The sequence below is a fragment of the Lepisosteus oculatus genome, chromosome 21 (assembly GCF_040954835.1).
Source record: "Lepisosteus oculatus isolate fLepOcu1 chromosome 21, fLepOcu1.hap2, whole genome shotgun sequence".
NCBI classification, from domain to species: domain Eukaryota; kingdom Metazoa; phylum Chordata; class Actinopteri; order Semionotiformes; family Lepisosteidae; genus Lepisosteus; species Lepisosteus oculatus.
In genome coordinates, this window is record NC_090716.1 from 10,928,232 (window position 1) to 10,945,428 (window position 17,197).

Consider the following 17,197-nt stretch of genomic DNA (forward strand, 5'->3'; position numbering starts at 1 on the left):
ATAAAAGCAGAGCTCCCATATTTACCTGCTTTTCGTCATCGCAGATCAACATCTTTTCTGATGTCCCAGTAGTTAATACTTAATCTCAGTGCCTAGCAGTGAAACCACCTCATTCTCCAGGGGAAACGCAACCTTTCAGCTTCTTCTTTTGGCACCTCAATTCCCGGCACAACTCTACCCTGAAAATTCATTCACAGTGCAGGACCTAATTCAGAGGGACCACTCTCGCCACCCCCCGTCCTCTGTGCTGATGGAAGGGAGGAATGCCATGGCACTTATCAGTTCTCTCTCACACACTGCACTTTAACAAACTCCAGTGTTGCCATAAAAAGCACAGCCACAAGTGACAGCATTGGAACAGATTCCCCCTTTTCCCTGTTTCAGTGTAACCCCATCTGTTCCCAACATCTCAAAAGGAACATCCTGAATCTTGATCAGGACATATTTTAAAATTACTCTGCCACACCAGCATAATATTTCAGAATAGCGCTTAATTATTGCACATCGCTAATGCAACACCTAAGCATAAATCCCAGTTGAAGGTGTAAGATGATATTCACATCGACCAGGAATTTATTATGCATGTACGGTTCAGCAATGGTTAGCAAAACCTGCTAGGTTTGCAAAAGCCGCCGGCCAGACGGCAGCAGTGCTTCTGCTGAAGTTCTAATCACTCCCACGTCCTAGATTGTGACAGGCAGCAGAGAAATGTTTATGAGCCTTGTGAACCGGCCGCTACGTCCCAGCCCTGTGTGGTCGCCATTCTGCAGCACATACTAACAATGCACCCCTTAATTACCTCCGATTCAGTGGGTATTCTGAAATCAAGCACACAGGATCGCTAGGCTCATCTCCCTTGAAATATCTATCAAATCTACCAAGATCTCCTGGAAAATTTTAAGATTTCCTACACGTTAAGAGGAAAAAGAGTGTGGATTACACACTTGTTAATATGGGTGCGATGTGATGTTTAGAATGCAATGCAAGCACAGATTTAGACAATCAATTCCAAATGAAATGAAGTTTATATGACATCTGGGAATGCAGTATGTGGGCACGGATTCTTTCCTCTCATTATCATAATGGAGTTTTAATGGAACATGTCATTTTATGCAATGTTTGAAATGCTGTATAGGCATTCTCCTATCACTTTTTTTTTGTCTCACTCTGGTAGGTCTTGTCAAATTAGAATGACAGATTTTTAAATTACAGGTCTACGGTGTTATTTTATTTTGCAGCACCTTACCATTCAATTTGGTTCTCTATATCGATACAATTACACACTCTGCAAAAACAAAGTAAGAACAATATATCTTACATTAATGTTAGTACTAATTTTCACACAGAAGGCATGCTCAGCTTCTTTGAGAACCTTCTTGGGTACGCACAGTAAAACAAAATATATAGGTACACAATACATTCAGAAAGTGCAGTTTTAAAGTTAAGCCAAAATGATTATTTTAAGACTAGCTCAATTATTGATACACTGATCATAAAAAGACTATCAATTTCTGCTGCTGGCATAACTGCACAATGTGAAGCATGTGTCCATCCCTGCAAAAGAGGTCACTGAGTTCTGATAACATTATGGATATGCAGTGATTGCCAGAGCAGTAAGTCCCCAGTCTCTTCCTTTCTTGTGTGCCATACAGAGAGCTGTCCATCAATAATGCCTCTTGGGTGTTTCTTGAAATGACAGCTTTATAGAACCCACAGAAGAGCACAGCTCTGGTCACAAGAAAGCCATGAAAGATCAGCCTCAAGGCAGTGCTGAGCCCAGAATACATAGACTGCATTACAAACAGGCACTCAACTACCACAGCCCTGATCAGGGACTCGGGGGAAGAGGCACCTGGATCTATTTATTATACTGAATTTACAGCAGCACTCTCCTGAAAGTACCAGTTACAGCTGGCTTGATCGCCAGATAATCTTCCAATATAACACTTTGCTTGATTCTATCAAAGCTGTTTCGGTTCCACTGAAAATATTTGTATGAACAGGATTGAGCTGACCTTGCCAGATAAAGAAGTATACAGAAAACAGTGCAAGAAGATTATTTTGCATGTAATAACTTAACAATTGATTAAAATGCCTGCTTTGTCTGTTTGTTCAAACATACCCAAGTACACACCAAAAACAAACATTTCGATATAAATCTTTTCATTTCTTAAAAAATCTGTTTTGTCAGTGATGAGAACGAGATATGTCCAATTCTTAAAAGGGACAGACCGGCACTTTACACCCGAAAACATAAATGTAAAATTCATTACAGCCACACAAAATACTGCGATTGTTAATAGGATGCTCATCCACCTTCATTTGCACAACTGAATTTAGTGTTAAATAACACATTTTTTCATCTGGATTTAAGTTTTTCCTCCAAACACCTTTACCCTGTTCCTCTGAGAGCTAAGAATAGACAATATTTTTTTTTAGAACTGAGCAAGTATGTGAAACATACAGTATGTGGCTCTAAGCACACAAAACAGTACAAATACTGACATTAATGCCAATAGAATGAAACAAAATACAGAGGTCTAATTAATTACCTTTGTTTATTTAATAGCAGCGCTCATGTATGATGGACTGAAAAAACTTATAAACTGACTCATCACTGACCTAAGGATGGATGGCACAGAAGATAGACACAGCAGAAACAGCTATGTCCAAGATGATGTGGATAATCTGCACCTACAAATGACACAGTCAACATTTGCCTTTAGCCACTAAAACAAATTAATTCTTACGGCCTATGAGACAATATAAATATAAATAAATATATATTTTTATATTATATTATTTCACACAAAGTACCCAGACTAGTTTGGTGAAAGAAGTTAATAATAAAAAAGCTATATATAGCTTTACTGTGAATATTATACTAATTGTAATACAATCAGAGGCTCCATGAGAAACATGTAAATTGTATTATGATTTAAAAAGGATCTAATTATACTGGGAGCAACAGCACTTGTCAAATGTACATAAAGTAAGACTCTACCCTGAAACCTCCAATTTGTCATTTACACTGAATTCCTTAGCATATATTACAGAACTATTGTGCTGTGTCTTTTCATACATACTGAGAATTCTTCACTTATTGTGACTTTGTGAGAATATTATCTTTTTATTTGTTGCATTATTCATTCTGTAGCTCGCATTGTCCTGTATTTTTTGTCAGGTAATATTTCTTATGCATAGTTCAAGTCACCAAGGATAAAGTCAAAGATTTTAAAATCATTCTTTTAAAGATTTGTTTAAATTCTAAGCATTATTTGCGACATTATTTGACATCTATTATTTTATTTAAGACTTTAATATTCTTCAGTAAACTCTCTAGCTTTATCAGCAGGAAAAGGTTAATTTTCCCCAAGCAATCACCTGTATATGTTGATTACGTGGATGTAAAAATGTGTGCTTGTAGATAGCTGTATGATTTCAAATTAAGCTCTATTCTTTTTCTCAGGAGTTACTATACAGTGTCAGTGCAGTACTTCTTTACCCTCATACACTGACAATACTTAAGAAACATTATGAACTGCTCACTGCTATATTAAGGCAGGCAGCTGCAATCATTTTTATTATAGTTGCACATACAGTATGGGCTTGTATGCATTAACCCAATGTCAATAAAAAGACAGTTGTCTACAGGTAGGCAGGTATGAGTAATGAACTGTTAATGTCAATAGGCCAATAATGTGCTGTAAATATAACATTGCTCTTCTTTGATTTTGATGGTAAGGACTAGGACTGACAGCTGTACCAGAAAAGTTCACTGGTTTCTAAGACATTTTTGAGCCTTCTTCCGAGAAATATCTCGCAGTGATAAGAGTGGGTTTAGAAAAATAATATCTTTATAATCTCTACACTGGGAGGTCAGCATGCCTCAATGATTATTCTTTACAAACATACTTCCAGCAATGCTTCATAAATATTTCCTAAATTGATCCTAAAATGTTACTAGGTTTATCAATTACTTATGACTCAATGCTTTTTAAACAAGACTCTTTAAGGCTTGCCTAAATTGCCATCAGGCAAAACAGAAACAATAACGAAAAGTATTTGAGAAAGACTGCTGTGATTAATCATGTTTACTCTGTCTTGCTGTGAAAATTACTTTAAAAATGGTTATTAACCAAACAAAATTAGAAAAGTGCATTGAGCAAATAACATTTGGTATTAAGACATACATTAGCAACCCTCTATTTCTAGCTGTTCAATGAAGCAAAAAATGATTTTGCTATTGAGCAGAAGATAAATTTGTATTAGAGTGAACAGCATCTTTTCTTGTTTCTTCAATGTTAATAACTACAAGATGTAGTAAATGGTTTAAACCATTTTAAATACAGGGGCTCTGGAATGACTTAACCAGTAAGGATCTTGTTAATAGTACAGGCTGAGTCACAGGAGACAGTCTTGAAATGAGATTCACATCTTTCATGATTTCTAAGTAGAAAATGGCAGATGGCTCCGATAAGTGTATAATTTAGAGGAAGGACAGCAGTCTTCAACACTTTCTTCTGCTCTCCCACAAATCCAAACTACTAGGGCATATAGACAAAAATAACAGAGTATTCAAAATTAAAAAAAAAACATCATAAACCTATAGACCTGGGTGTAGAGTTGCACCAGCATGCAGACTCCAAAGGAATAGCATGGCTAATTTAAAGGTGTAAAGTATAAAGAAAAAAAGAAAACGTCTGGGTTGTTAAGCCTTCTTCAAACTTTATCTGATGCAACTGGGCCTAGACCTGAAATTATTGGAGAAACATCAGAGTGTTTATTTCTGACTAAAACACCTTGCTTACCACTACACTTGGAAAACTTATCTGTATGATAGTTTTCTACTGCTCCTCAGCACAAAGTGTACTTCAGAGAAACTACTATTTATGAATGTATAGAAGCTCAAAAAGAATCTGAAATACCTCATCTAGAATAATACATGTCAGGGAAGTTAAATAATCTTATTTTAACTAAAGTTTCTTTTTCTTGATATCAAATAGCTTAATAATTCTTCCTAATATGCCATACTGTTCTAGACATACAATATAACCATTTCACTTTTTTATGTTAAAGTGAGATTTCAACATAATAGGTTGAAAACACAGAGCAAATAATTTGCTGCATGGGACAAAACTAAGGTCAGCTCTCTTCCTTCCATTGTCAGATCCAGTCTAGTTACATTATAATGTTATCTGTTTTCTAAAGAGCTCTGAATGTATTATTGAGAAGATCAGCATTGTCTACACTGTATAACGTTTCATCAATAAGTTTAATTCCAGCAACATATCCAAAACCTTCCTGCATTTCTGCAATAGAAGATGGTTTTGTATGGCAGGGTTAAGAAATGACAGTGGCTGATCTCCTGTTTCATCAAGGATTTAACGAACAGGAGCATTTCCCCCAGCGTGATGTAAATGCCACACAGTGGCGATGACTGAACAATAACTGCCTTTCTGATTAAAATGGCCATTTCCAATGCCACCTTTTGTAACTCAGGCATGGAAATACTAACAAAGAACCAATATTTGGTGTAAAAATGACACCATGGCCAAAAAATGAACTGTTGTGTCCTAATCCTTTAACCATAAACTCAACTCCCAAGTGCTTATAGACCTCTAAATTAGAGTCATGTGTTGACGAAACACTAAACAGCTAACTATCATCATGAAGACAAACACTGCCTCTGCAGCATTCCTCTGATAGTGACAAAAATAGAACAGTTACCCAAAAATATTCCAAACCCTCATGAAAGTTTGCTCTAAACATGCCAATTCCCAAACTGGCACTCGATCTGTCAAATCACCAGCACGCAAAGAACCAGAGTGAAAACTGAACCAGAGGACTAGCATAGTTTGTTGCATAACAGTTTTCATTTAGATCTCATGTCTCCACTGTGGAAAAAGCTTGTACACAATAGAATTAAACAGATTCCTAGTACTTATTCTTCAGGGCCTTTAATCATGCTGTCACAAAAAGCACATTGCTCAACATTCAGCTCCCCCTGGCAAGAATGGAATTTGATTTTGTTAATTTTTCAAAACCTTTCCAAGTACTATTCCCCATCTTAGCAGTAAAGTTATCTTTTGTGGGACTAAGTGCTCATCAATGCTGCACCCTATACGGAAACATGCGGATTTCATGCGTTCGGTCTGGGGACAGAGCCAGCCAATGTGGAAACAATGTCCGGGGCCCACTCAATGTCTGCCATTGATCAAAAAATAAAGTGGTGCTTGTTAAAAAGGATTATACCAATACCAGCGACATAATGACACCCTGCCATAGACTGGCATCCCATCTAGGGAGTATCCTGTCATGCTCCAGTTGCTTTCTGGGATACGCTCTGCCTCCCCGGCGACCCTGAATCGGAGGAGGAGTTTGAAATAAGAAATCGATGGATGGAGAAAAGACACCAAAAATATTTTAATATAAACAATATGTATTCAGACAAAAATGTAATGTTTTCCATGTACCAACCAGGTAGGAAATGGAATCTGTGGGTAAACACTGTCCATGATCTTCCACAAGGCAACATAGAAAAGTTACAAAAGCAACGATCTGAAATCATTTGCCATGTTTTGAGAACATTTGGGCTATAGATTGACAAACCCTTCCAATGCAGACTGATTGACAGCTCGAACATTGAACATATCACTGAGCTATATTAAGATACCATTAAGGTTTTAGCACCTTTGGTTTAAGTTAGGCATTTAGGTGCAAAATGCAGAGATTGTTTAAATGTGTCTGATGTGAAAATGAAATTAAAGGTCTGAGGTGAGGGAAAGGACATTTTCAAGTTCAGCCTGTACCATACTATACCATCTCTCACAGAAAGTTGCTGTGAATGGAGTTTGGCAAGGTAATTTCAGTGAGGTTGTCTTTCAACATTTCAGAGAAAGCACCGAAAACTCCTCCAAGCAATTGTTCTGTAAATTGTAATGAATGCAATAAAGGCTTTCTTTCTTTCTTTGTTCGGAAGTCAAGAAGAACATTAGACATGTACAGCAGAGACAGACACAAGCAGTCAAACACTGCATTAGGCTCTCCTTTTGAAATTGCATTTAGATGCAGGACTGGACTGCCCTATAGCAAATAGATGTGAGACTGAAGGAAAAGTAAGCATCCTTTTCTTCACACACAGGTTAACTCCCATTGTTTTAAACAATCCAGTTCTCTCAACTAGTGGGCTTGTCACTTTGGTACATACTTCAACACCTATGTAACATTCTTGTCTGAAGGCCAGCAAATTCAAAACAAAAAAAACATTGTAGCAGAGCTTAGTGGCACTCCTGAATGCTTTGCATACAGCGATATACGATTTTATCAGGCTGTTAATATTTTATAGAATATTTTTTTAAAATAATTGTTAAATAAGTCCAAGTCTGGATTAAATCAAACCTTCAAATCACTCATCAAATGCAATTTAAAACATTTTTGTTTAGTCTTTTGCTCTTTGGGATTCCATGTTTAAAGACTTTGGACTTGCACTTGATCAGTCCTTCCCCTGTGCTTGTAGCAGCCCTGGCCTGACCAAACAGATCTTTCCATGGTTTCACAGGGTTACTCTTTTCATATATTCCTGTGGTTAGGGTTAGGGTTAGTCTTCAACTTGTGATGTGTGATCACAGTCTAATATACAAGAAACCCAATAAGGAGACATATTCCAGGCAAAACAATTGTTTGGGGTATATTGTAAGGTTTGCACCTCCTTTTAATACTGTAGGCAAACTATAATATGATTTCATATCATTATTATTACAACCAATTTATTTACAACTTCATTATTATCACAAGATCAAAGATTAATTCATATAGCAAATAAAGTAAATGAAAATTTACTGAAGGATGTTTTTGAAATGGAACAGCTTTGATAACGATGTATCCACGTTAAACACCATGCTTTTCTCCCTTGTTGATACTATACAGAGAAATTAATGTTTTTGATGCTTTACAGTTTGCACAGCAACAACCTATTATTACAAACAAAGCCTTTAATTGCAGTTCTCAAAAGGCTTAAGAGTAGCTGAACATTAAATTTAGTCTTTATTATTCTGTGAAGATGGTTTAACTACTTGAATGTTAAGGTTGTACAAACAGTGTGCAGGAAATACCCAAAGGTCACTCAGAGGCAGTTCATTATTAAAGACCTTATAGCTATCCATCTATCCTTCCATCTACTCACCACTTTATCCAATACAGGCTCACAGGGGAGCTGGAGCTATCCCAGCAAGCAACAGGCACAAGGGAGGATACACCCTGACCGAGATGCCAGCTCAGGATCTCAGGGCACATAGACGCAAACATGCATGGACTCAAACCAGGGCCAGTTTTCCCAGAAGTCAATTAACCTACCCGTCTGTCTTATCTCCAGGCATTTAAAAAAATTCATTTACATAAGTAAGAAGACTGACTTTAACTTTTGTTGCAATCAAAATCAATTTTTCGGAACTTTTTCTTGTGGCCAGTTCAAACGTTGTGTTGAAAAACAAACAAAACTACTTAATTTCAGAGCTTACCAATGAACAAGGACTGCTTTCCACAGTACAGTATTTCTTCATATTTCACCATAAAGTTAACTTCATTATGTAATTATGATTTTCTTAAATACTACATATTATAGTTTGAAGCAATAAATATAAACTGCAGATGACTGTACAAATGCTTACGCTGTTTTGATTTATAACCAGCATTAAAGAAATAAAGATTTAAATCTCAGTTTAATTAATGACATTCACAAAAATCCCAAAATGTTAAAAGCAAAACTAAATCTAAAAAATACGTTTATACTGGCTTGAGCACCAACGTAAGCAATGGAAAAGTTAAATGATTGTTACAAAAGAAAAAAAGGAACATACAGTATGTGAACCTGTCAGTTAAAATTTCAACAGTATTTTTTATCCCTCTGAAACTATGGTAACATATGGAAAAAATAGCTACAATATAATTATCTACGGCCTTGATGGCTTAACAAATTACAAAAAATGACAAATTCACTAAGTACTGATAGCAATAAAACTAATTTTAAAGATACAGAATACTATAGTACTTCAGTAATGAAGAGAGAATAATAGAACAGAATAATTTATCACACATTCATGCAATGTTCAATATGTATCCAGATCACAGATGGAAACAAAGTTTCTCTCAAGCTGATGTAAAATTCACCTTTTATGAAACCACCACCTTACCCTTTCATACATACATGCACACATACAGTAGCATGCCATTGCAAGTGACTTCTTAATTCAGCTGCAAGTTTTGGTTGCAAGCTTGCAGTGCCGCATCTTTAACAAAAAATAAAATAAATGACTTTCAAAGATGCTGATCTTAAACTCAATAAAGAAAACAAGCACTTCATTTCTGCAACAAAGTTGAAGTAATCTGGAATAATAGAATATCGATCAGATCAATGCGGTCGTCTCTAAGCGAGGAAAAAAAAATTATGCAGCAGATGCGATCTGCTTTCTTACACTTACCCATTCTGGCAGTAAGCCACCACAATTACATTTCACCTTTACAAGCAAAGACAGCAATCGCATTGCTCCGCAGACACTGACATGAAGGCTGGTGAAAAATGACAAGCTAACTAGAATACCAATGGCCTTTCTTAAAAAGTCGCAAAGGTCTCTGTGATAACCTAAACATTCCTATGCAGAGAGTAACACTTTTTGTGAAAGTGCCATACACTTTATGCATTCCTGTTGCAATTGTGTTTTGATAAAAGATAATATACCAGTCCTCCAAGTCTGGAGGACCGAAAGCAAAAGCATTGAAGTTTTTGGGGTGGAGACCTGGGGAAATAAAAACTGCCAAAACTCAATAGTAATCTCCAAGTTAATAGGTGTGCCCTCTATTCATCATCTCTGGTTCCTGAAACTCAAGAATGAAAGCAGAACAGCTGACAAAATACTGTGGAATCTGTCAAATTTGACAGAGCCCAGGGAGAGAGGACATGTCAAAAGCTACTTCAATCATGTGATGTGTAGCTGAACACGTGTGATGTGTAGAAGAAACACAACCACAACTTCAATACTACTACTTGCGAGACATTTAAAAGTCAAACCCAGTAGTTCTACTGTAGCTTCTGACCTACTGTATGTCATTTCATGGTAGAGTGGTTTAACCCCCCGATCCAAACATCATACACCACAGTTGCTAAAGTTGCAAAAACAGAACATTGTTTTCTTCCTCAGGGTATATGCGGTATTGAAGCAGCCATTGATATCACAGAGAAAATAAAATTACTTAAATAAGACTCGAGGAATCATACAAATTTTTGGAATCCTGCCAATTAAATGTAGTGTTCAGTCTACCATACTCCTCTTCAGTCACCTGCCTACACTATTCCCTTGAAAAAAACATCCATACAAGCCTCATACTGTACATAACTGATTTAGCCATTCCAGATAGTAAACTGAACCCCAAAGGCAAGACGACTAATCAAGTTTATGATAAATTCACATGAATAAAAAAAGAGATTTCTAAGACACCAGGAGGTGTGCTTGCAGATTAATTCTTTATTCTGAATGGTGTTGGACACGCAACCTGGCACTTTTAAAAACTGAAAACAATGATAATGTATGATCAAATTTAGAACAAGAATAAAATATAAAACTGTATGCATGTAAAAATAAGAAAATTTGTATCATGACAGATGACAGGATTAACTAAAATGCCAGACTTAAACTGTTCTCATAAAAGAGTACTGATACTAGAATGGAGAAAACAATACTATGCTGCATGAAAATGTAAAAAAAAGGGGTAAAAAATAATTTTCTTTTGCACAGCAAAAACACTTACTTTGAATAAGCAGTGGGATTCATAAACTGCCTATTAACATTAACTTTATATGCATTTTATCAGTTTTAAATAATCCTGAGACTGTGTTTTAGCTGTAGAAGGCTTTGTAAATATCCAATTTTAGGAACTGAGTGCCAGGGAAATGGATTTTCTTAAAGAAATAAAATTACTAACTTATACCACCTTATTCTATTTAAATAAAGCACACAGATAGAACTGCTGTTGAAGAAACACCCGCAACTCTACAAAGCTCCAGGAATTACTTATTACATTACAACTTGATCTTTGTTGCAGAGCTACAGATTTGTCTGATGTGGAAGATGGAAAACGTATTCTATAAATTAAAGTTTAAACGTGATGTTTTGCTTTTGTGGTTTGCAATTGCTTCTTTGCAAAGACTGCTTAAACATTATGCAGTAAGAGTGTTGCCTCTTCTGTCTGGAAATGTACTGGAGAATACACTAGCACTCGGTCTGTCAATGGCTCACAGATCAATATGACCTCAGAGGACCAGAGCTTTACAGCCTGACATTTTCTGACAGGTCTCTGCACAGACCTTATTTGAAAGGGGGGAATACATGATCTAGATAAATTGCTCCAGTTTCCAAGTCTTACCATCTTGAAATCACTGGCTGTAGCATTCTCACCAGAAAAATAAATCTATAAAGATAAAGCATCTTTAAAGGGAAATAAATCCTTTAATGGTCCAATATATAAGTTAATGTCTTTTTTTAAAATTTAAAGTATAAATGGTGCTCATCTCTGAACTGATTATAATCTGCTGGAACTGCAGGTGAATGGGATCAGTCCAATGGCTGAGAACACAATTTCAGGATATTACTCCAGAAATATCCTGTAGCAAAATTTAAGAAAATGAAGGCAACCTTCAGCAAAGTTAATATAGGTTTCCACTAAGTGACAGTTATTTTATTCTGTCTTTCCACTGAACAGGTTAAGACCTGACACTAGGTATTAAAAAACTGAAGATTTTGTTCTTATGGTATCGAATCCTTTGCGGTTGTATTTTTTATTTTTCCTCATTATACTGGAATTATATTCCTGATATATTTCCATCCTTATACTGGATGGTAATGCACTTCTGATCTAGTCTTTGAATGTTTGTTTAAATTTAAAACATAAAAAATATTTAAATTTTTAATTTTTAAAATAAAAAAAAATGAATTGCACAGCAAATCAGGAAAGAGCAAAATCTCAACACCTCTCAGAATCGTTAGATATTTAACACTCCGAAGTTAAAATATTAGGAACCCCTTTCTCCAGTCTATTCAACAAGCAAAATGAAAAGACTTTTAGAGGCAAGCAATGCGCACTTGTCTTGACCAGAACAAAACAGACTTCCATCACCTTCCCAGGCAAGAACAATACCCAGATCTTAATCCTTTTGAAAACTGTTACAACATGCAGGTCAATCTCACACACCATTGCCCTCATCACAATCACTAATGAAGGCAATCCTACTGGAGGAATGGGATGGGCTTTCTCACAGCGAATATTTCACCTTGTGGAACTCATCCCATTTAAACTGCTCTTGCCACTAGCAAAGGCTTAATTATGAAGCAAGGTTCCTAATACTTTGACCACGAGTGGCAGTTTTTTATTTGTGACTGTTTAGTGTACTTCTAAAATGTAACACTCCTGTGCTGTGGTAAACCACTGAAATTTATAACGTATTGCCCTTGTGAAAATGTTTTAATTTATTGAGAACTGTAGTTTATATTGTACAATATTTAATTGTATACAGACATATCATGATATTTCAAAACCAAATTATTCACATTTCTGAAAATTTCTCTTCAGTGTCAATTGCCTCAAGACGTGACACCTTAATCTCTTCTGGACACTGCGCAATACAAATTCAGACACTTGTTCTCGCCAAATAGCGATGGTAGATTCTTCTACTGCAATTAGAAAGCTAAACATGAATTACACTTACAGCAGGTTGTTGCCTATACAAAATAACCACACCCCTTACTGACGGCAGGAATTTAAAAATTAAACTCACTGTTAGCTGCACTTGACCAACATCAAATGTCTCCCCCCCCCCCCCCCATTCTATACTGAGCCTCTTGCAGACAGATGATAATTAAAACACGGAAAGCAGAGTCAGTTAATTCCGAGCCCGGAGAGGCAAAGGATTCAATCTCCATGCCCAGATAGGATGCTCTATCTTGATTTTAGCCTGTTTGCGGAATGTAATTGAAAGATGAGAGGTGGAATAACTGAGGCCAGCCGACAGACACATTAGCTCAGTCGCCATCATGAGGGATATTGGAAGGGGCAGGCTTTTTTTTCAGATCAAAGGCAAGATCAATGGGTTCTAAATCATTCACCCGCAGATTTGTACACGCATACATTATTAGTACATCACGCCTCCCCTCTTCATCCCAAAATAAGGCTTAGCCTGCACAGAATGTTCTAGTAAGCTTGGATGGAAGAAAAATTAGAAGACTGAAGCTTCATCCCTACATTATCCAGCATCTTACAATAAAGTCTTGGCCTATTAAGGTGAATGACGATCGCACTGGTTCAATAGTTGAAGACAATTTGCTCTGAGCATATTTCAAGTAAATCCATCACTGCTGTTAATAGGAAAAGCCATACAGGTGCAGCCAGTGAAGGCCTGATGCTGCATCAGTACAACCAATGAAGGTACTACTGTGTATTGCAGCCCTCTGGAGGATTTCTATACTCCTGTAATCATAATGCTCACTTCCTGAAAAATCTCACTGGTGAACGTAATTAAATCGAACCAGGAAATAATGGTGTGGCAACTACAAATGATCAGTCATCACTAGCACAGGCTGCAGGTGTAAGTGACAGACTGGGTATACAAATGTATACAAAAAGATTGGAATTAGCTATGAAGCATCTTAGTTTAAAGATCATTATAGTATTTCCATTACTATTCTATAATCATATCAAATCATGTCAACAGGACCTAACAGTCAGGTTAACGACCACTCATAAGCACTTTTTACATGGAGAGTGAAAAGATGTACTGAAAAGTGAAATAAATTTAAAAAAACTGACAAACAGCAAATCATCTACTGTAGTTGTATGTTGTAATGCCTTGTTATTATGGAAGCAGTCTAGCATTTACTATTAAATGTAAAACAGAACAGCTGCACATATTCCACTACAGACAGCCCTAAAATGTAACAGAAAAGAAGCTTCACATTAAAAGAAGGATATGAAATGCCGCCAGTACTATAAAGAGTAGTCCTGAGCACACTGCCTCCACTCTGGCATCTGGGATCATCAAAAACTAGTTCCTGCAAGTGTAATGACCATTTCAAGTTGTCTTTAATACTAGAATTCCTAACTTCCACAAGAATCAATGTCAAGCAAAAAAAAAAAACGGCATCAAAATCTGGACTCAAGAGACAGACCTGGGAGATTCAGTCACACTAAAACACTGGAAACCAGAAATTCCTCAGACATATTCACTCTCTTCATCCACAGTGACTGCTGTTTAATGGCCTTTCTACATTCTACAGGTGTCGGGCAGAGATAAACACCAAGGCACGTTTTCATAAAGGATTCCTAGGACTTGTTTGCAGCAATGCATTTATAAGCTGTTCCTTTTTTTACTACTGCACATGGCATAATGCCAAATCTATTGTTACATCTTGTTTGAGCCGACTGTTTTCTGTCTAAACGAAATCCACTTTGCTACTTCATGCCAGGATGGACAACATACCTTTTATGAGAAAAAAGGTATTTAGAATTAAAATGGCATTAATATATGACCATATTAAACACAAAATCCATTTTTTTTTGCTATTGCTCATAACCTTTAAGAGATTATGAGCAATATCATTTGATCAACCACAATTTCTCATTACTGAAAAAGTGGTAAAGTTATAGATAAAAATGAATATCTGGGGACTGAGGGGAAATGACCAGAATTTGTTAAAGTAGGCTGTCCTTTCAAACAATAAAACAATGTAGCATTCTTTTCAAATATTTGAGCATTACAATTCCGAACGCCTACCAGAGATTCTTGAGTTCAACATATTTACATACAAGCCTTCTCTACATACTGAAGACTCGTGATTCTGATATAAATCCCTCTGGCACTTCTGTATGCTTATATGATCTAGTCATATCAAACAAAAAGATTTTATGCCAAATACATACGGACAGCAAGCTTCTGACTGTCTGTTGGAAGACCAGACTGAAGGGTCCTGCAGTCCAGAGATCTCTGGTTTGAATCAGGACTCTACATTATAGTCCATGATGCCTAATACCTGAGGTATTGAATTGTAGATGTACAGAAGGTAAGATCACTTTATTAGCCCTATACAATTTCTTGCATTGGGGATTTGTTTTTTCGCATACCCCAACCTGCTCTCCATGAGACACACAGACAGGGAGAGAAGCTTGGGGTCAGAGCGCAGAGGTGCCCCTGGAGCAGTTGGGGTTAAGGTCCTTGCTCAGGGGCCCAACGGAGTAGGATTCCTCTGATTGCAAAAAAGTACTCAGTCACATAAATCACAAACACACTTTTAAATCTAGTATGGAAACACAATTTAATCTTTCCAATTTAAAGCAGTATGGTCTGATATAGGGTTTAAATCTGTTGTTTTATAGAATAAAAAAACGCCGGATAACAATTTGATCTCCATTGATTCCACTTCATTCTACTATCCAGCACTGGAGGGAATTTCCCTTTAATCCAGCTATTCAGTTCATAGCAGATTTCCGAATAATGATGACTGTGTCCAGAAATCTCCATCTGCTTCTTTTTAAGCAGAGAATTTAGTAAATCAGAAATAAAACCAATCAAGTGAAAATAAACAACAACAACAACAGAAAAAGCAGTTCAATAAAAAAAAACTGTCAAATCCTAACAGCACACATCAAGAAAACATATTACTGCTGCATAAAAATATACAAATCTACAATGTGAACCAAGCTATCAAGGTTCTTGCAAAAAAAAATGCCAACCGTTTGTGGTGTGGTTTTTCCAGAAAACACTTTTGAAGGAATTTTGATTAAGGTAGCCAAAAGAAGCCCACATTGCAATGCCTAAAAGCCTGTCTTTTTATGCTAACAGGCAGATCTTAATCAGTCAGCAGTGAGTCATAAATGTGACTGTTCGTCTGTGCATATAGAACAGTGTGTGACAGCCTCTGATCAGTGCTATCCAAAAGCACTTCCTGCTGCAAGCCAAGCCCCCAGTTAATGAGACGCAGCATCAGCGCCAGACATCTCTCCCCAGTTCCCTGAAGCGAGCGTTAATAACACAACTTACACACAATTTTGTTCCAAAGTCAGTGTCTTTGTGATCTAACATTCACTTTATTCCCTAGCAACTAAGTATTTTGAGAGCTGACAAGAGATGCAAGAAGAGAGCAATTCTTTTGTATGCAAGCACCAATGATGCACAATCACAAAGGACGTATAAATCTCCAATATTTAACTGTACCTTCAGCTACCTTGGCATTAAATCTACAAAACAATCTGTGCCTGTATAATTTACAGCCAGTTCCAGCAAATGTGGTATAATGTTCATCAAATGTGAAACACTTTTTTGATTTATAATTCTTTATCTAAGGCAGAACTAAAGCTTTATGATACCTGAATAATCTGTGATGAATGCTTGACAAAGTTAATCACACTATACTAAAATCTCTTTATACTCTCACTTTCACAAACGCCACAATCCAAGTGAAATGTGAGCTTATCAATTAAAACAGTTCACTATTGTTTCCTTGGGTACAAGGTTGAAAACTTAAATACTGGCCCTAATGATTGTGAATTTACTGCAGCAAGCATGAAAACAAATCCCATGTACTCTTCCCCAAATTCCAGTAATATCACAGAAGGAGTCCTCATTTCTTCACTGTTGACTTGGTATCCCTTACCCTTTTCAGACTAAAAAAAAATAAAGCAAAAATATTGTTCTGGCAGAGACAAATGGTACTCTGTCCCAAACAGCAAAGCATTCAGCCCAGAAAACTGCAATGAAATATGTACTGCGAGGAACTGGCATCAACTTTGCATCTCAAAATGCACAACCAATCTGTCCAAAGCACAGATTACAAATGCTGATCTACAGTACGTCAATTTGCTTGATCCTCAATTCTCTCAATCACCTGACTCAAGAATATAAATCTAATAACAAGCCTTGCGTCAAATTATAAATTTAAGATAAAGCAGTGTTGAGAAATGTCATTGCTATACACCTAAGACATTTCTGATGCCATCAAGACAGGGAGAAGCATTTAGAGTCATGACTGTACAAGCTTTAGTGAAGGTAAAATTGAAGCCTACATTGAGTCTAGTCAAACCTAAGACCCCTTCAAGTACTCAGTCACATATATCACAAACACACTTTTAAATCTAGTATGGAAACACATAATTTAAT

At 36.6% G+C, this 17,197-nt stretch overlaps 1 protein-coding gene across 16 annotated transcripts in view; it reads right to left on the reverse strand.

Moving 5' to 3' along the window:
• plekha7b (pleckstrin homology domain containing, family A member 7b) overlaps positions 1–17,197 on the reverse strand; it is a 121,993-nt gene that overhangs the window by 62,265 nt on the left and 42,531 nt on the right. The window contains exon 1 of one of the 16 annotated variants that reach the window (XM_015338131.2): positions 26–226. The exons of the other annotated variants lie outside the window; for them this stretch is intronic. Within the exon in view, the coding sequence (XP_015193617.2) occupies positions 26–39 (14 nt within the window). The 5' untranslated portion in view covers positions 40–226. Of the gene's footprint in view, positions 1–25; positions 227–17,197 lie in introns of those variants that run through there. 16 annotated transcript variants of the gene reach the window in all.